Genomic DNA, 17,823 nt, shown 5'->3' on the forward strand with positions numbered 1-17,823 from the left:
ATTTTTTATAACAATGAAATCATTATGATGCCTAAACATGATGAGAAAATAAATTCTAAAATATTCTAGCATAAATAATATATAAAAATTATATACAATATTATAATACACAAGCAATGCACTACTCTGTGAGATTTGACGGTGATTTTACATATATATATATATATATATATATATATATATATATATATATATATATATATATATATATATATATATACCGGTATATATGTTTTTACATGTTTATTATATGAAAATCTACATTTATTATTTATTATTATATTATTTATTATTATTTATTTTTTATTAATGTATTATAAATAAAATGTTTCCAGCGTTTTCTTCTGGCTGTGGTTAGGCATCATGTAAAGACATCATTTCAAGAGAGGGAATAAGATGAAAATTGATCACCTGGCTGTTTTAGTGACAAACGACTCTTTATATGGTCCCATGGTGTTAATCGAAAGATGGTATCGATTTTATCATTCGTTTTTAAACAACCATCATCGTAACATCCTAATGGTGTTCTTCTAGGCCTTCTATTCTTCCCCAACCCTCCCTTTGGCCTTCGCTGGCAGAGCTCCAACTAGAGCACTCTGTCCCTGTGGGCTAATCAGCTGAGCACAGGCCCGTTGGCTGGGCTGTTAGTTCTGGCTGTAATGCAGGCGGTGGGAATGTGTGTGAGCTTCCCAGCCCTCTTTAATCTCTCCTCTCTCTGGAATGCTGATACTCTGAAGTGCTGCTTCAGCAACACGGGCCATTCTGAGCGCAGAAATATTGATATAGAGCATCGACAGTGTGGGCAAACCTTGGACACCTGTCTCAGACGTACCAGAGACAGTCCATGCAGATGCATTAGTTTGCATGAAAGGTTCCGCCTTTGACTTTGCTTCTTGCGGATAAAGTTCGTAACGAGACTCTTGGGCTCCAAACGGTTTAGATATTTTTAAATATTTATGTTACATTCATTAAGCATTTAAAAACTATTTATAGAGCCATCAGCGAGAGTGGCATGTTCCTTCGTCAGTAGCTGTGAGAATGTAGCATGGTCTTTTTTCGCTGAACTCCTGTTAGTGAGATTTAAACAGAGCGTGCTGACTGCTTCGTGACGTTTTGAGCGGACCAGAGCTGTCCGAAAGGAGACACAGAGGTCTAGGTGAGATGTGGATTGGTATGACATTCACAGATGCTTGCTGAAATCCCCATCACTCAGTTCTGGGAACGGCGGCAGCAAGGACATAACGAACTCTGCTACAGAAATCTGCTTTTTACTTAGTCCCTGTGATGATAATAAACTTTTTTCTTATAATAAAATAAACCTAATAATTTTAATAAACCTTTTTTTTTTTTGGACACTGCAGGCCAGGAACAAACACTATGCAGTTGAGTGTCTTCTGTGTTTTGTTTTGTTTTTCCTTAATTTTTGTAAAAAAAAAATTAATAGTTTTTTCTTTTTCTATTTCATATTCTATATTATTGTATATTATTCTGTGTATACATATTTTATTATAATCAATTCATTATTCAGAACATTCATATAATCTTCTGTAACAATTATTATTTATTTATAATAATTGTATAATATTTATAAAAAAAAAATTAGTCTAAAACATTTAATTCTGTTCAATACTCAGAGTAAGCATGTTCATATATATATATATATATATATATATATATATATATATATATATATATATATATATATATATATATATATATATATACATTCATATTAATATATTAAATAAATCAATATATATATATATATATATATATATATATATATATATATATATATATATATATATATATATATATATATAATTTTTTTTTTGACTACACTTTTATTTGACTACACTTTATTATTTTCTGTTGTATTAGAATAAGTTTGTTTCAGTTTGTAATTCAATGAAAGTACATCTCTGTTCTATTCTGTTCTATTTTTTATATTCCTTTTAAATGCCTCTTTATTTCAAATAATTCTGAATCTTGCTCTACAAGTTCATTTGTGACTTTATACTGCTTTTAAACGGATAATTATGACATTGAAAGATATTTTTCACAAAGAAGTTTAATATTATATAATTATACCAGGCAATGCCTATTCATTTAGGAAGCTGTCCCATCCAATTGTGTGTGTGTGTGTAAGAACAGTTGCTCACATGTAATCTCCTTCACTGATGAGTAACTCATAACTTAATAACTTTAATGAGCAGACACATTTTTATGTTATGTATTTCCATATGGTATGTCTGTGTGTTTGCCCATCATCCACAACCAGTAAATTGTCTCATTTTGGATTTCGAAGGCAAACTGAATAGCACAATTCGATGAGTTCAGTTGCCCTCTTCACCATGAGCTAGACCATATCACTTTTCATATACTGTAAGGTGAAAGGCACTAGAGCTTACACAGCAGTGGTGGACGAAGTACACAAATCAAGTACTTGAGTAAAAGTACAGATACATATGGTAAAATATTACTCCAGTAAAAGTAAAAGTACTCCTTTTTCAATTTTACTCAAGTGAAAGTACAAAAGTACTCAAATTTTTATGTACTTAAGTAAAAAAGTACTGCAAGATAGATGTTTGCAATTTTATATAGGCTACTTAATTTAATTTTACATTAGCTCATTTTTTTTATAATCCTACTGCTCAAAATACCTTGGATTTTTTCAAAATAACCACTATATGGAGTCGATATATTTTTGTTGTTGATATGGACTACGCTGATGAGAGTAATGTTCACTGTGAAGCTTACACTGTGATTTACCTGAGAGAAAACAGAGCTGACCATCTGATCTTTACCAGTAAGAACAAAGTATTTTAAAGTTAGTTGTTTTACAGAACATCAAAGTTACAGTACAGACCAAAAGTTTGGACACACCTTCTCATTCAAAGAGTTTTCTTTATTTTCATGACTATTGACTATTGTAGAGTCACACTGAAGGCATCAAGGGCTATTTGACCAAGAAGGAGAGTGATGGGGTGCTGCGCCTCCACAGTCACCGGACCTGAACCCATCGAGATGGTTTAGGGGTGAGCTGGACCGCAGACAGAAGGCAAAAGGGCCAACAAGTGCTAAGCATCTCTCGGGGAACTCCTTCAAGACTGTTGGAAGACCATTTCAGGTGACTGCCTCTTGAAGCTCATCAAGAGAAAGCCAAGAGTGTGCAAAGCAGTAATCAAAGCAAAAGGTGGCTACTTTGAAGAACCTACAATATGACATATTTTCAGTTGTTTCACACTTTTTTGTTATGTATATAATTCCATATATAATTCCACATGTGTTAATTCATAGTTTTGATGCCTTCAGCGTGAATCTACTATTTTCATAGTCATGAAAATAAAGAAAACTCTTTGAATGAGAAGGTGTGTCCAAACTTTTGGTCTGTACTGTAAATATGACATGATAATAAGGCCTGAAGTTAGAAAGAACATTTTAAGGAAAAAAATAATAAAAGAATTTTCATAATGATTTTTTCCTTCTCAAATCTTGTCTGTGGTTTAAAAACACCTATGGCCAAATGGGGTGCATCTCTTCCCACTGATAATTACTGTAGTTACCATGTTCTGAACATCACATCCTTTCTTTTCTAACCAGATATATATATATATATATATATATATATATATATATATATATATATATATATATATATATATATATATATATATATATATATATATATATATATATATATATATATAGGTGGCTGAATAAAAATATTTGGACATTATTTATAAAAATTACATCAACTTAGCACCAACAAGCTTGTTAGCTAGACAGTTAGCATCAGCTAACAATATTTACTTATTTTCAGTACGATGAACATTCATGTCTGTCTACTCGTCTAGTTAATCCAAACAATATACATATGTATAACGTTACTGTCGATAAACAATATAAAAACAGACGTCACAAAGGACATTTTAATTAAACTGTTAACATTACGGCAGCGGTGAATTTGAACGTGCACAAGTTATTGTATTAAATCTGTGTTATTTTATGGGGTTTTTTTTTGTTGTTGTTGTTGTTGTTGTTTTTTACCTAGAATTGATGTGTCTGCATCGTCTGCACTCGAGCATTTCAGTGGGCTTAAATAGATCACTCTTTACAATGGATTTAGTTCCCAAACAACTGACAGTTTTGACCCAAATATGATTTTCAGTTACAATAATTAATCCAAAATTTCGATATTAATAACTTACTTTTAGCAACATCAGACGCACGCGCTCACAAGATCTCCCGGTTCTTACTTCTGGTGACTCGCACTAAACGGTTCATTTGAATCAGTGAGTGGTAGACTCCAGAACAGCTGCAATCGGATCATTCTAATTCGTAAACGAATTGTTTGGTGTGATTCGCGATCCGATTTAAAAGTTTATTTTGAAAAGATTCAGTTCGTTCATGATGAATCAGACACCGCTTCTGCGTGTCGGAGCACATGATATTATAGGGAGTAACGATATGTTTTATGAAATGTAGTGAAGTAAAAAGTACGATTTTATGCTTTGGAATGTAGTGAAGTAAAAGTAAAAGTTGCTCAAAATAAAACTACTCCAGTAAAGTACAGATACTTGAAAAATGTACTTAAGTACAGTAACGAAGTAAAGCTACTCCGTTACTGTCCACCACTGTTACACAGAGAGAGAAAGAGCACTGGAGACATTGTGTCCTCAGGTTATGATGAAGACCCACTTACATATGTTCATCTAACGTTTCAAAACAGAACCTGAGGAACAAACACATGGCCTTGTCCTCCACACACTGAATCAGTTTGGAAGCATACTGTTACTTGAAGGTATATATCACACATAAACCCCGCTCGGTTTTCAGTCTTGTTCAGGGGCCTGAAGGAAGGGCCGGTGTTTTCATTTCATATTCATAAATCATTCATACATCTCACCACGTCCGTCCTTTAGAAAATCAGCCCCTCGTCTATATATTGAGATTCCGAATGTATTTCCCCATCCACATCACAGACGTAATCCCCCTGCCTGTCACTCTTTCCTAGCTCTCAGCATTGACGGGAGTGACACATTTATGAGATATTTTCACTGAGCTCTTATTCTTTTGTATTTCGGAGTCTTTGGCTCTCTAACACAATTAAATAGATGTTCCAGGCTGAGGATGAGGGTGGAGTCGAATCTGAAATGTTAACCCCTCGCCCTCTGGTGAGCGGATAGCCCCTTTTAAGTGGCTGCACCTAAAGGGGTCCTATCGTGTGATTTTAAGTTTTCCTTTCTCTTTGGAGTGTTACAAGCTGATAGTGCATACATAAGATCCCTAAAGTTGCAAATAATTAAGTCTCAAAACCAAAGAGATATTCCTTATCAAAGTTAAGACTCTGTCGTGCGCCACTTAAACGGCTCATTCAAACACACCCCACATCTCTACGTCACGATGTGGAAATCGGGCTTGAACTGATGTTAAAACTAAGGACATTATTAACTGTCTTTACATTTATTTTGAAAGATGAAGCTTGTGATTATGGAAAGGGGCGTTACATTTCTGACAAGTGCTTGTGATGTTCAGCCAATCACAAACGCACTGTGTCAGTTGGCCAATCAGAGCAGACTGTGCTTGTTAGAAGGAGGGACTTTGTAGAAAACAACATTTTGAGAGAGGCGGGGCATAGAGGACCTACAGTAATGTACAGTATTTGAAAAATAATGTGTTTTTGAAAATTTAAGCATGTCATCATATTCTGGTACACCAAATACACAAAATAATGTTCTTTAAAAAGCACCATATGACCTCTTTAGGGTATTTCCAGATAAAACATGTTTTTAGAATTTAACTTAACTTAACTCTTTAGTATTCATAGGTGTTTTTTGTTGTTGTTGTTTTTTTTTTGTTTTTTTTTTACATTTTAATAGAGTATGGGGTCAGTATATTTTTAATGCACTAAAAACTCTTCTGTACTGCAAATACAGTAAAAACAGTAATTTTGAAATTGTGAAATACTGTTCATATTTAAAATAACTGTTTTATATTAAATTAATTTCTCTGATGCAAAAACAATTATCACATGATGCTTCAGAAATCATTCTATTATGCTGATTTGGTCAAGACACATTTTCATTATACATTTTTTTAAAAACTTTTTTTTTTGAGGATTGGTTGATAGAAAGTTCACTTTTGATCAGTTTAATGCATCCTTACTGTATAAAAGTGTTAATCTTCAAAAAGGAAGAAAGAAATTGAACCAGAACGTTTGCGTCACTGGTTATTGATTTCAATCTAAGTGTGCACTTTCATAGAAATACCTGCAAATGCTTCTGTATCTGTCCCCTGCATGATAGTCATCCAAATGCATGAGTTTTATCACAGAGGCGCCTTACAAATTGTTCTTTTATGGATGTCTCACTGAGAAACAATTACCTCCTGAACAGGGCTTATATGCTGTTGTTTGTTTACACTGCATGATTATATATTTTAAGAAGTTTTATTATTTCTTATTAACATTTTTTCACAGTTTTATTATTTAATTTAAAGCCAGTTTTATATGGCGGTCATTTAATACAGCTTTAAGAACAGCCTTACAAACAGTGTTTGATGATTTTGCCGCTTGAAATGCCCTGCGTGGGGTAACAGTTTGGATCTCAGCCAGTGAATGAGAGCGTACACTGTAAACCCTAATAAGTTGAGACTACTCAAATGATTTGAGGAAAGTGGTTGCGTAAGTAAAATTGAGTAATGGCAAAATTGACAACTCAATTCAATTGAGTTGACCTAATGTTGGTCTCTTCATTGAATTAACTTAAATGTTCAAGTACAGATAACTTAAAAAGGCAAATAGACTTAACTTAAATTTTTGAGTTTTATATGGTTTACTTGTTTTAATGATTTAATACAAATATTGTTTTTCCATTAATAGCTTTATTTGGTTTATACATTTACATTAATTTAAGAAACATTATCAAGCTCACATTTTTAAGCCACATTAAGACACTTGAACAGCACTTAACACTTAAGCTCACATTTTTAGAAAACAGTAGCTCATATTTTTAACAGCAAGCTGCATTTTTAAGTCACATTAAAATATTGAGCTCATGTTTAACAGTAAGCTTACATTTTTACAAAACATTACACTCACATTAAAAACAAAACATTAAGCTCATATTTTTAAGTCTCATTTTCAAAAGACCATGTGTAATGTAAATGTGTTGCAATTAAAAGTGCGGCAAGCAATTTCTCGATTTTAGCCAAACAGCTGGTTTGCCAACGATTGTGTTTTAGGCTGCAGGTCTTTCTGCCCCAAGGAAAGTAGAATCCGCTGAATAAAGTCAAACATGTATCCCAGTGACTTTGGGTAACTCAGGTGCAATGCATATATTAGTTCAAACAGAAGGCACATTGCTTCTTCAGGAAGGTCATGTAGATTGTCCATCACTAATTTTCCCTCGATTGCGATTCCAGTCGAAGAGGGAGACCCATCTTGTCCCATCTTCAACTATCACAATCCCCACTGGCAGATCAAGAATTGAGCTGTGATCATCGGACATCTAGTGAAAAAACATTAACAAATTAAAATTAATTCACATACATTCAAGCTCATTTACATTTCAAAAAGGTGCAACTTAAAGGGTTAGTTCACCAAAAAATTTAAATTCTATTAATAAATAAATCACCCTCACGTTGTTCCAACCCAGTAATACATCATCGGAACACAAATTAAAATATTTTTGATGATCCGAGTTGTCTCACTCCTCCATAGGCTTCTCTGTAATTTAAACTTGCCAGCCCAGAAAGTTTGTAAAGACGTTAAAATAGTCCAAGTGACCACAGTGGCTCAACCAGAAATTTATCAAGCGTAGCATTACCTTATGTTACAGCGCAGCACCTCTGGGTTGTACATCAGAACGTAGGCTCACGCTGGTCATGTGTGTGATGGTGGCCAATAGTGAGCCTACGTTCTGACGTACAACCCAGAAGTGCTGCACTGTTAGACTACTTAAACTCACTCAGAGAAACAAAGAGGACAATGTATAGTTGAATAGACGTTATTTTGTTTGTTTTTTTGTGCACAAATGTATTCTCATTGCTTGATAAACTTCAGGTTAAGGCACTGTAGTCACTTTGACTATTTTAACAATGTTTTTAACTTTCTTGGCCGGCAAGTTACAATTACAATAGAAACCTATGGAGGAGTGAGACAGCTCTCAGATTTCATAAAAAATATCTTAATTTGTGTTCCGAAGATGAACGAAAGTATTACAGGTTTGGAACAACATGAGGGTGAGTAATTACTGACAGAATTTTCATTTTTTATCACACATTCACACGATGTCTCACATACACTGCATCAATATCAATCTAAAAGGGTTAGTTCACCCAAAATTTAAAATTCTGTCATTAATTACTGAGCCTTGTGTCGTTGCACATCTGAAAGACCTACGTTCATCTTCGGAACATATATTAAAATATTTTTAATGAAACCCATTAGGTTTCAGTCCCTCCATACTAGAGATCCAATTCAATTACCACTTTCAAGGTCCAAAAAGGTATGAAAGACATCATTAAAGTAATCCATGTGACTCCAGTGGTTTAACTTCAATTTCATGAAGCTACACAAGTAATCTGTTTGTACAAAAAAAAAAAAAAAAAAGTACAACTTTACACAATATAATCTCCAATGGACATTCACGCAATTACGTCTGCTCTCACATGAATACAAAACTCAAACGTTGTGGTGCTACATGAGATACTGTCTTGATAAGATAAATGATTGTCGTTGCAGATAAACATTTTCAAAATTACATTTTTTTGCACAAACATAGCACTCGTTTTGCTTCATAAAATTAAGGTTAAACCACTGGAGTACAGTAGTACAGAGTACTGCAACAAAGTATTTCCTATCGTCCTTGAAAGTGTAGTTGTGTTGGATGTCAATGGAGGGACAGAAAGTTACAGAATATCATTAAAAAAAATCTATTGTGTCTTGAAGATGGAATGACACAAGGGTGAGTCAATAAATTATAGAATTTTCATTTTTGAGTGAATTAACCCTTTAGATTGATACAGTGTGTGTGAATGACCGAGATTGTGAATGTGTGAGAGTGTGTATAGAGGGTGAGAGGGTGTCTTTTGGACATTTTCTCCTTGGAATACTTACCAAACACATTTTAAAGAAAGCAGGAGAGTCATCTCCAAACCAAAGGGGTAGTCCTTGAAGCACCAAAGTTCAGTTTTTCAGTTGGCTCTGATAGCTTGTGTGGAAAAAAATAACATTTTATTAAATCCAACCACTTGATAATAATACATAATAACAGCCTTTAAAGATTTAATCAGAGATCAACTATGAAGTCTATATTGGAGTTTATACAGAATCAATCTACTATCTTCTAAGATATATCTAGGATAAATTATTGGGACTTCTAACTAACATTTGTTGCTTCAGAAGGTTCATCAAGAGGTTAATCATCATGTTGGTCAAGGGTCTCGTAAAATTCCCTTTTCAAGTTCTTACAAGCAATCCTATTAAACTCCACGTAGACCTGAAAAAATTATGAAGGGGAAAGTAACGACATGCATGCATGGTGTGCTTGATTATTTTTTAAGATAAGTTAATTCCAGTCAAAGGTACAAACATGTGTTGACCTAAAAAAAAAAAAAAGGTTAATTATTTATTTACTTACATTTAAAAGGATTTTTCATTCATGAATAAAAATTTGCTGTCAATTTACTCATACTCAGGCCATCCAAGATGTGGGCGACTTTATTTAGCAGAACATTAAAGGAGATTTTTAGCTGAAATTGTTGTCTTAGGCTATTCATATAATGAAAGTCAACTGTAACCATCCCTTTGATTGTCAAAAAACGTGTGCAAGCAAAACAAAATACAATAATTGTGGTCCCTGATGATATATTTGTGTCTTATGAAATGAAACGATAGGTCTATGCAAGCAACATTATTTATAACATTATAACCTTTACACTGTACAAACAGCCCTGAGTGTATTTTCTACAGTCTGGAGAGCGAGTGTAAAGATATATCAAACTTTGGGAATATGTGAAAACTCAATCTTCCCAATTTGAGATCACACATGTGAACAATCTTACTTTTTTATACAGGTAGCAGCATCAAGGATAGTAGCAAGTACCATTTTGCACATCCTGCTAGTTGTAAATAAATCACACATCAGGGTGCTTGCGCTCCAGGCTGTCAGGAGGAGATGGGTCTGTTGTGTTGTTCATCAAAATGATACTTGCTGCTATCCTTAATGTTGCAACCCGTTTAAAAAAGCAAAATTACATTCACATGTGTGATCTCAAATCGGGAAGATTGACAGATTCCCAAAGTTTGATATAACGTTAACGTTACATCTTTACGCTTGTGTTACAGACTGTAGTAAACAAATTCAGCTTTGTTTGCAGAGGCTGTGGATTAAAGGTAATATATGAGGTTTAGTTTCTTGCATAGACCTATCATTTCATATAATTTCATTCCACATAGCTATTCATTAATTAATAATATCTCTGTAAATGTGTCGCAGGCGGGAAAAGGTCTGCGGTTTTTAGTAAACATACCGGCCAAAGAAATTCTTGTAACGATTAACGTTAGGCATAAGTCGGTATTCACGCGGCAGCACAATTTTACAACAAATAAAAGAAACGTCCTTTCACAAATTACACAAAGAGCCATTTCAATGTCTGGAAATAGATTTTCTCGAAGTTCGAGCCGCAATATCACGCTTAGGCCTATTGTAAACAACAGCGCTAAGTTAGTCTGTAAAACATTGGCTATGTTTGGAAGTTAAGGGGTTTTAACTTAAATGCATTTATACCTAAAGTCCATTTGTACAAAAAAATAACATTTAACAGACAATAAATCAAAATTTACCAGCGTAACGTTACTCCTGTGGCCTCGACTCTTCCCCCTCCTCGTCTGCTTCATAACCACCTGCCTGCTAGTGTTAACTGTCCCTGCGGGATGAAAACGGGAAATTCAGATGTTCTTACAGAAAGTTGGTAACACGAACGTGTTTATAACTCGAAGATACTCAAAGGCAACTAAGCAAAATTTAAATATATATTTTTCCATTATTCTACCTACCAGCGTACTCTGGGTCTTTCACGGCGACTCTCTTCCCGCCTGCTTTAACGCCTGTCTGGCTGCTTGTGCAGCTGCCCGCTGCCAGAGTAAAACGGAAAAGTATTTTCAACATGCAAATAACATGGCAATAAAACGTATAAGGAAATAAAAAAAAACAGCGTGTGTATATTTATGCGTTGCGTTTAAACCTTTACTTACCTATTTAACTTTAAACTTTATTATTTATTTGTTCTTTCAGGTGTTCCTGCAAATGACTGTGTCCTGCAGTCAGTGCTGCGTCTTCAGCAAATTCGACAAAAAATTCCCGCCTTGTGTTATATTGGCCAATCGGCGCTGTTGTCAAGGCAGAATTTCAAGCGCGACCAATCATTTTTAAACAGAGACGTACCGAATAATTTAAATAAATGGAAATTCTGAGTTAATAACACTTAAAATCTTAATTCAAAAGATTTTTCCTGCCAATGAGTAATTTAAACACACCTGTTTAAGTTTTGATGGCAAAACTGGTTGTTATAAGTAATGTGAAGTTATGTTAACTTGATTTCTTTATTAATTACAACATTAGGGTTTACAGTGTAGTGAACATCTGGTGTGTGAGGAGATATCATAAAGCAGCTACAGTTGCTCTTTTAATCACTTTCACTTAATAAAAGAGTGATGGTCTCCTGCAGGGTCAGGCCTCACACATTACAAATGGTATATTTGCACACACACACGCATGTCAGATAACTCCTTAACTCACCAGCAGGTCGCTGTCATTCTCAGCTAGCCCACCAACACTTTCTGTTTTCACTTTCTGTTTCTCTCACTTTCTGTAGCCCATGCAGTGGATACTACCCCATTGAAAAGTGTCTTGTTCGTAAAATGTTTGCTTGTGGTTTATTAAGTACATATTAGCTACTAATACTAAATTATTTAAAAATTGCAAAAAAAAAAAAAAGACAAACATTTCTGTTTAAATATTCACAAACCATTTGGAATCAGGAAGATTACGTTTCTTTTATTTGATCTTAAATGGTAACATTAATTACAGAGTGTACAATGTCAAAGAACTGAATTCTATTTGAATATATTTCAGAATGTAATTAATTCCTGTGATGGAAAAGCTGAATTTTCAGCATCATTACCTCCATCTTCAGATCCTTCAGAAATCATTCAGATTTGTGCAGATTCGGTCCCCCAAAAATACTTAACAGCTAAAACGCCTAAATACTGTATGTTTGTAGACACTGTGCTAAGAATTGCATTTATTGTAAGTTAATAAAAGATCAGTATTAAAAAAACAGGTACTGTAATGAAAGAATAGCATTTATTTGAGATATATATAATTTGTAACATGAAAAATGTTCTTTTGATCAATTTAATTCATAATGTGCTGTCTAAAATAATTCTTATATCAAATAATATAATAAGTAAAATTATAATATTGAAATAGTATATCAAGCTTTTTACAAATTGGTGATAAAATATAAGACATTACATTTTTATCATTTTATTTCAAGCTTTAATATAGTACATTTATGCAAAAAATGTGTGTTATCAGATTTTATTTTTCATTTTCTGAAAGTTATTTAGACCACAGAATGTCCTCATAAAAATAAAAATCTATATACATTGTAGAAAACAAACATGAAACTTTTATTTTTTTTTACACTGTATGCTTTCCTCTTTGCATTTTAACCTGGGCTTCAGAGAGACAGATGCAGTATGTTCTCTTAGTGTGCAAGTGCTTTAATGCTGCTCATTTTGGTCTTTGCACACACACACACACACACACAACTAAACCCCTTCAACAACCGGCATACAGTGTCTGTATCGTGTGCTCTATCCTCTCAGACCCCCATTAGCCAGCCTCACAGTGTCTCTAGAAGAGGCCATCAACACAACAATGGATTCCACCAGTGCGTGAGTGAGAGACAGGTAGAGATGTACCCAACTAAGGCCCTCCAGCATTTTGTAGTCTTCATTTACACCGCTTTCATCTTTAACAACTCACTCTTTCAGTCTCCTCTCCATCCTGGGTTTCTCATGTCGCCAATCGCAAAAGCAGCATGGAAGATCAGACCAAAACACCCCTAGGATGGTTGTAATCTCAGAAAGTTTTGTCTGATACTCTTTGTAAACAAGGTATCCTCGTCTTTACCTGAGTGTTGCGCACTCCTGGTCAGTCTATATCACTCAGAAGGCCACGTCCCATCTAAATAGTTGTGTTTTGCAGTTTATGCAGATCATTTGATGTGCGAATATATGTGACTACATGATGATTGACATTTCTAATGTTCGACTGTGTGTGTGTGTTCTCTTCACAGCAACAGGAGCAGGACCCCACTAACTTGTACATCTCGAACCTCCCGGTTTCAATGGATGAACAGGAGCTGGAGAACATGCTGAAGCCCTTCGGACATGTCATCTCCACACGGATACTGCGAGACGCCAACGGGGTCAGCCGAGGGGTCGGCTTCGCAAGGTAACCTTGACATCCGACACTCTCTTTGGCCCGTGCAAGACTAGCCGCAGCGTTTGTTCAGGAGGGCACTTATAAAAACATCCCTCTTTCTTTTCCTGCCGTTCTCCCCGTCTCTTCTGTGGCGTGTGTGGGGTGGGTTGGCTGGTTTTCAGGGTCACTGGCTGTGTAAGAGATCCCTGAAGAGGGTTTGTGTGTGTGTATACAAGTGTGCCAGCCAGGCAATTAGCCGTTCAGCCATGATTGGGTGAGCAGAGCTGAATGGGGCCGCACAGAGGAGAGGAGCCACTCCAGAGAGCACAGACTAAATCAAGACTCCCTGCAGCCTGAAACAAACACTATATAACACCTCTTACCCTCTCTCTACCCCTCTCCTCTCATTCTCTAAATTAACACATAAGGATGTTTCTTCAATTACATGAACCTTATTGTCCCAGAGGTTAAAACAAATAGGTTTCAACTTATTTTTTGGTATATGAAGATCACATTCAAACCAGGAACTTTTTGTCATGCCTTCATCATTTATTTTGGCTCCTTTTAAAATTAGATTTATGTATCAATTTATTCAGATTTAATTGGTTTACCCTTGCACCTAGACACAGACTTTCAATCATAACAGAAAAAAAAAACAAACCTGTATAAAATTATTTATTTAAAAATATATAGATTTGTATATGATTTAAAATATAAACATAGTGAAATAAGCTAAATAATATTTTATTTTATTTTATTTTATTTTATACGGTGCCCGTAAAGTGAATTGTTCGGTTTACTTAGTTTTGTCATGGCCACGAAATAATAACTCGTGGGAACGTGATAATATGTCGTGACCACGGGATATTAATTTGTGGTAACGTCATATTAACTCGTGGGAACGTCATATTATGTCGTGGCCATGAGATCATTTTGTCGAGGTAATGACATCCTGATGTCGTGGCCTCGAGATGCTATATTGAGGGAACAACATCCATTTCTCGTGGCCACGTCTTCTTATGTTGAGGGAACGATATGATTTTCTCGTGGCCACGAGTTTAATGCGTAAACAAACCTGCATGACCATAGCAACCCAGGATTATCAGAAATGGATTCATTCATATTTTATTTTGATTTAAGTAATTATTATATTAACAATATGCTCTGGCTACCGGGCTGTATTGCATGCGATCGTCAGCATTCAAATGAAGTTTATCATAAATAAATATGACATGTGCATAATAAAATATAAAAACTTTTTTTATCCATCCTACATCCTTACATGTCTTGTAAGTCCATTAACTGATAGTATTTCCCACGTAATATGTGTACATTATTATTATTATTAGCCTTATATTATTGGTTATATTTTTTATTTCGTTTATATTATTATTTTTTTTTTTTTTTGCTTCAATTTCGATCTCTTTACTTAATATTCTGAATACTTTTGTAAATAATAGCATGCTGTAAATGCTCGACATTAACATAAAATGTCATAAATGCATACATTTTATATGTATAAATAATATAATAATTTCTTAATTCAAAATAAAATATGAATGAATCCATCTCTGATAGTCCTAATCCTGGGTTGCTATGGTCACGCAGGTTTGTTTACGCATTAAAGAAGTCGTGGCCACGAGAAATGGATGTTGTTCCCTCAATATAGCATCTCGAGGCCACGACATAAGTATGTCGTTACCTCGACAAAATGATCTCGTGGCCACGACATAATATGACGTTCCCACGAGTTAATATGACGTTCCCACAAATTAATATCCCGTGGTCACGACATATTATCACGTTCCCACAAGTTATTATTTTGTGGCCAGGACAAAATTAAGTAAACCGAACAAGGCACTTTACGGGCACCGTAATTTTATTTTATTTTATTTTGTCCATCATAATTTTGGCCATAAAAGGGCTTTATCAAAAATTGTGTACCAAAGAGACTATGCGGGTCAAGTTAATATCACTGTTATTTGCATAATTTTGAATAATGTTGTTGCTATACGTTAGTCAATTTATTCTAAAGTGTGAAAATATTATTTAACTGTCTATGTATTATGCATAAAAATACTAGCTATGAGATTAGCCTCCTAAAAGAGTCAATTATTTCATTTTGACTGCATAATGTTATCAAACCAAATTAAAACACATTATTTTAAATATGGTGATAATTGCATTTGCTGAGGCTGTGATGAATGTATGTCCACTGCTGGACATTGTTAGCAGACCAATTAAACTAGTGAAAGTATGAAAAGTGTGTTTTAATAGAGTTCATTTTCTACAGGTCCTCAGGGCAGAAAATGTGTGAAGAAATAGCTGATGAAAAAGCCACAGAGCAAAGATTTAAAAAGCTGAATGTGTTTAGTTAGCGATGCATTTTCAGTGCAGTCATGACCGATGACTTTCATTCTGATTGCCTCATGCTGTGTGTTTCTCTTCGCTTTTCTTTCTGTCACAGAATGGAGTCCACCGAGAAATGTGACGTGGTGATTCAACATTTCAACGGAAAGTTCCTCAAAACCCCACCAGGAGTGCCAGGCAAGTGTCAAAAACACAGTGTGTTCTAACAATATTGTGTCCTAACCAGGTGCAAGGCGATAAAGTGACAATCAAACTGACATTTTGATGTCTATTTTCACAGCTCTGTCCACAGTAGAATCTCATTGCTGTGAAGTTCCTCTCCATATAGCTGTATATTAAAGGAATAGTTCAGCTAAAGATGACAATTCTGTCATCGCTTACTCACCCTCGTGTTGTTCCAAGCACAAAAATGACGACCGAAATCTCATTTATTATGAGCTGTCCTTTTAAATATCAAATGTGCTCTGATCTGCTGATTTTGACATCAAAATTACACTGGTATCACTCACTATGTCAAGATTTAGATATATACTAAACCCCCAAGCTCAATGTGATCCAAAGCTCTCGTGTGGGAAGCACACGTCCCCCTACTTTGAGTCGCTCTTCTCATCAGCTTCATATGACAGGATCTGATTTATAGGTTGATTAAGGTTTAATTTAAGCTTGATGTGCCAGAGGAAAACAGTTCCCAGAGGGCAGCAGAATGTACTGCGTATACTAGAGACAAACATTTATACTGAAGAAAGCATTTAGAACGCATTTAACTTACATTACGTGATGTATTTCAGAGCGAAACTGAAGATTAGTGAGATATGATGTAGGGCAGGACTTGATTTAATCTATTTTATACGCATTTAATTGGACTTGAAAAAGTGGACTGTGATATTATTGGTTGGCATTACTTTTTAGCCTTGTTCCAAAATCATTTCAAAGTCTAAATGTGTCATTAAATTTGCTGATATATTTTTCTTTAAAGGAAATTTCCGATTATAATCTTAATGCCTCGTAAATTTCTTAATTTTAAATTTTAACCCACACTTTTGAATAGTAGTGTTATATTGTAACACAGAATTTTTGTTTTGAATAAACACTGTTTTTTTTATTTTTTTTTAAATCAAATAATCCTGAAAAAAGTATCACAGGTCCCCAAAAATATTAATCTTAATTCTTTCTGTATTATCAAATAGTTACAGACTTGATGAGCATAAGAAACTTCTTTAAAAAACATAAAGAATCTTACTAGTCCCAAACTTTTGAACGGCAGCGTAAGTGATGTGCAATAACCACAAGACATTAATCATATGAAAGTTTACATGATTTTGAGATGAAACATTTCTTTGCCAACCATTTCAGTCCAGTCCAACTTTGTTGCCATGAAAAAATAATATTGTAAACAAAACAAAAATGAATGTAGAAGTGCTTAAATAATATTTTAGCAGATGAATGAATTAATATAAGTGCTTTTATAAAACTAAAACCTTCACATTTCTGCTTCTTATCCCCAAAAATTGGTCGTTTTACTCCCACTGTAAGTGCCTGTAAAGATTGTAATTCAATTTTTGCTTATTTTTAAAGAAAATGATGGGATTTAATTCCAAATTACTTCCCAATATTCATCAACATTATGGAGATTAAGCTTAACTAGTATTGAACTCTTAATATCCCTTTAGAGTAACAAACGCTCAGCACTCATGCTTAAAAAGAACCAGAGACGTTTATTAAGAAAGTCAACCCTGTCACCTTTAACAATGGCAGACGCACACCCAAATGTATAAAAGGTGTTATTTAATGTTGTAGTTTTGCAAAGCTCAGGGTATTTTCCTCAGTAATGTGCTTGGTGTTCATTACCCTGCTGTTGCACAGCTTACTTGTTTCCCTTAGAGAGAGAAAAAGCGAGCGAAGGCAACAGAATCAGAACTGGAGATGTTAGAGTGGATGAGAAAGAGAGAATATA

At 34.5% G+C, this 17,823-nt stretch overlaps 1 protein-coding gene and 1 long non-coding RNA gene across 6 annotated transcripts in view; one reads left to right on the forward strand and one right to left on the reverse strand.

The window, feature by feature from the left end:
* The window catches only part of LOC113115940 (RNA-binding motif, single-stranded-interacting protein 3-like), a 130,908-nt gene that overhangs the window by 75,553 nt on the left and 37,532 nt on the right, over positions 1-17,823 (forward strand). For all 4 annotated transcript variants that reach the window (XM_026283683.1, XM_026283684.1, XM_026283682.1 and 1 more), the window contains exons 5-6: positions 13,372-13,529; positions 15,967-16,046. In XM_026283683.1, the coding sequence (XP_026139468.1) occupies positions 13,372-13,529; positions 15,967-16,046 (238 nt within the window). The remainder of the gene's footprint in view (positions 1-13,371; positions 13,530-15,966; positions 16,047-17,823) is intronic.
* On the reverse strand, positions 7,408-11,964 carry LOC113115941 (uncharacterized). 2 transcript variants are annotated; one of them, XR_003293960.1, is made up of 5 exons: positions 11,261-11,964; positions 11,063-11,140; positions 10,850-10,932; positions 9,122-9,215; positions 7,408-7,511 (listed from the first exon to the last, which is right to left on the reverse strand). It is a non-coding gene; the product is annotated as an uncharacterized LOC113115941 (long non-coding RNA). The 2 variants fall into 2 exon arrangements; XR_003293959.1 differs by having other exon boundaries at positions 11,063-11,954.

Source organism: Carassius auratus, chromosome 16 (assembly GCF_003368295.1).
Source record: "Carassius auratus strain Wakin chromosome 16, ASM336829v1, whole genome shotgun sequence".
Taxonomy (NCBI): Eukaryota; Metazoa; Chordata; class Actinopteri; order Cypriniformes; family Cyprinidae; genus Carassius; species Carassius auratus.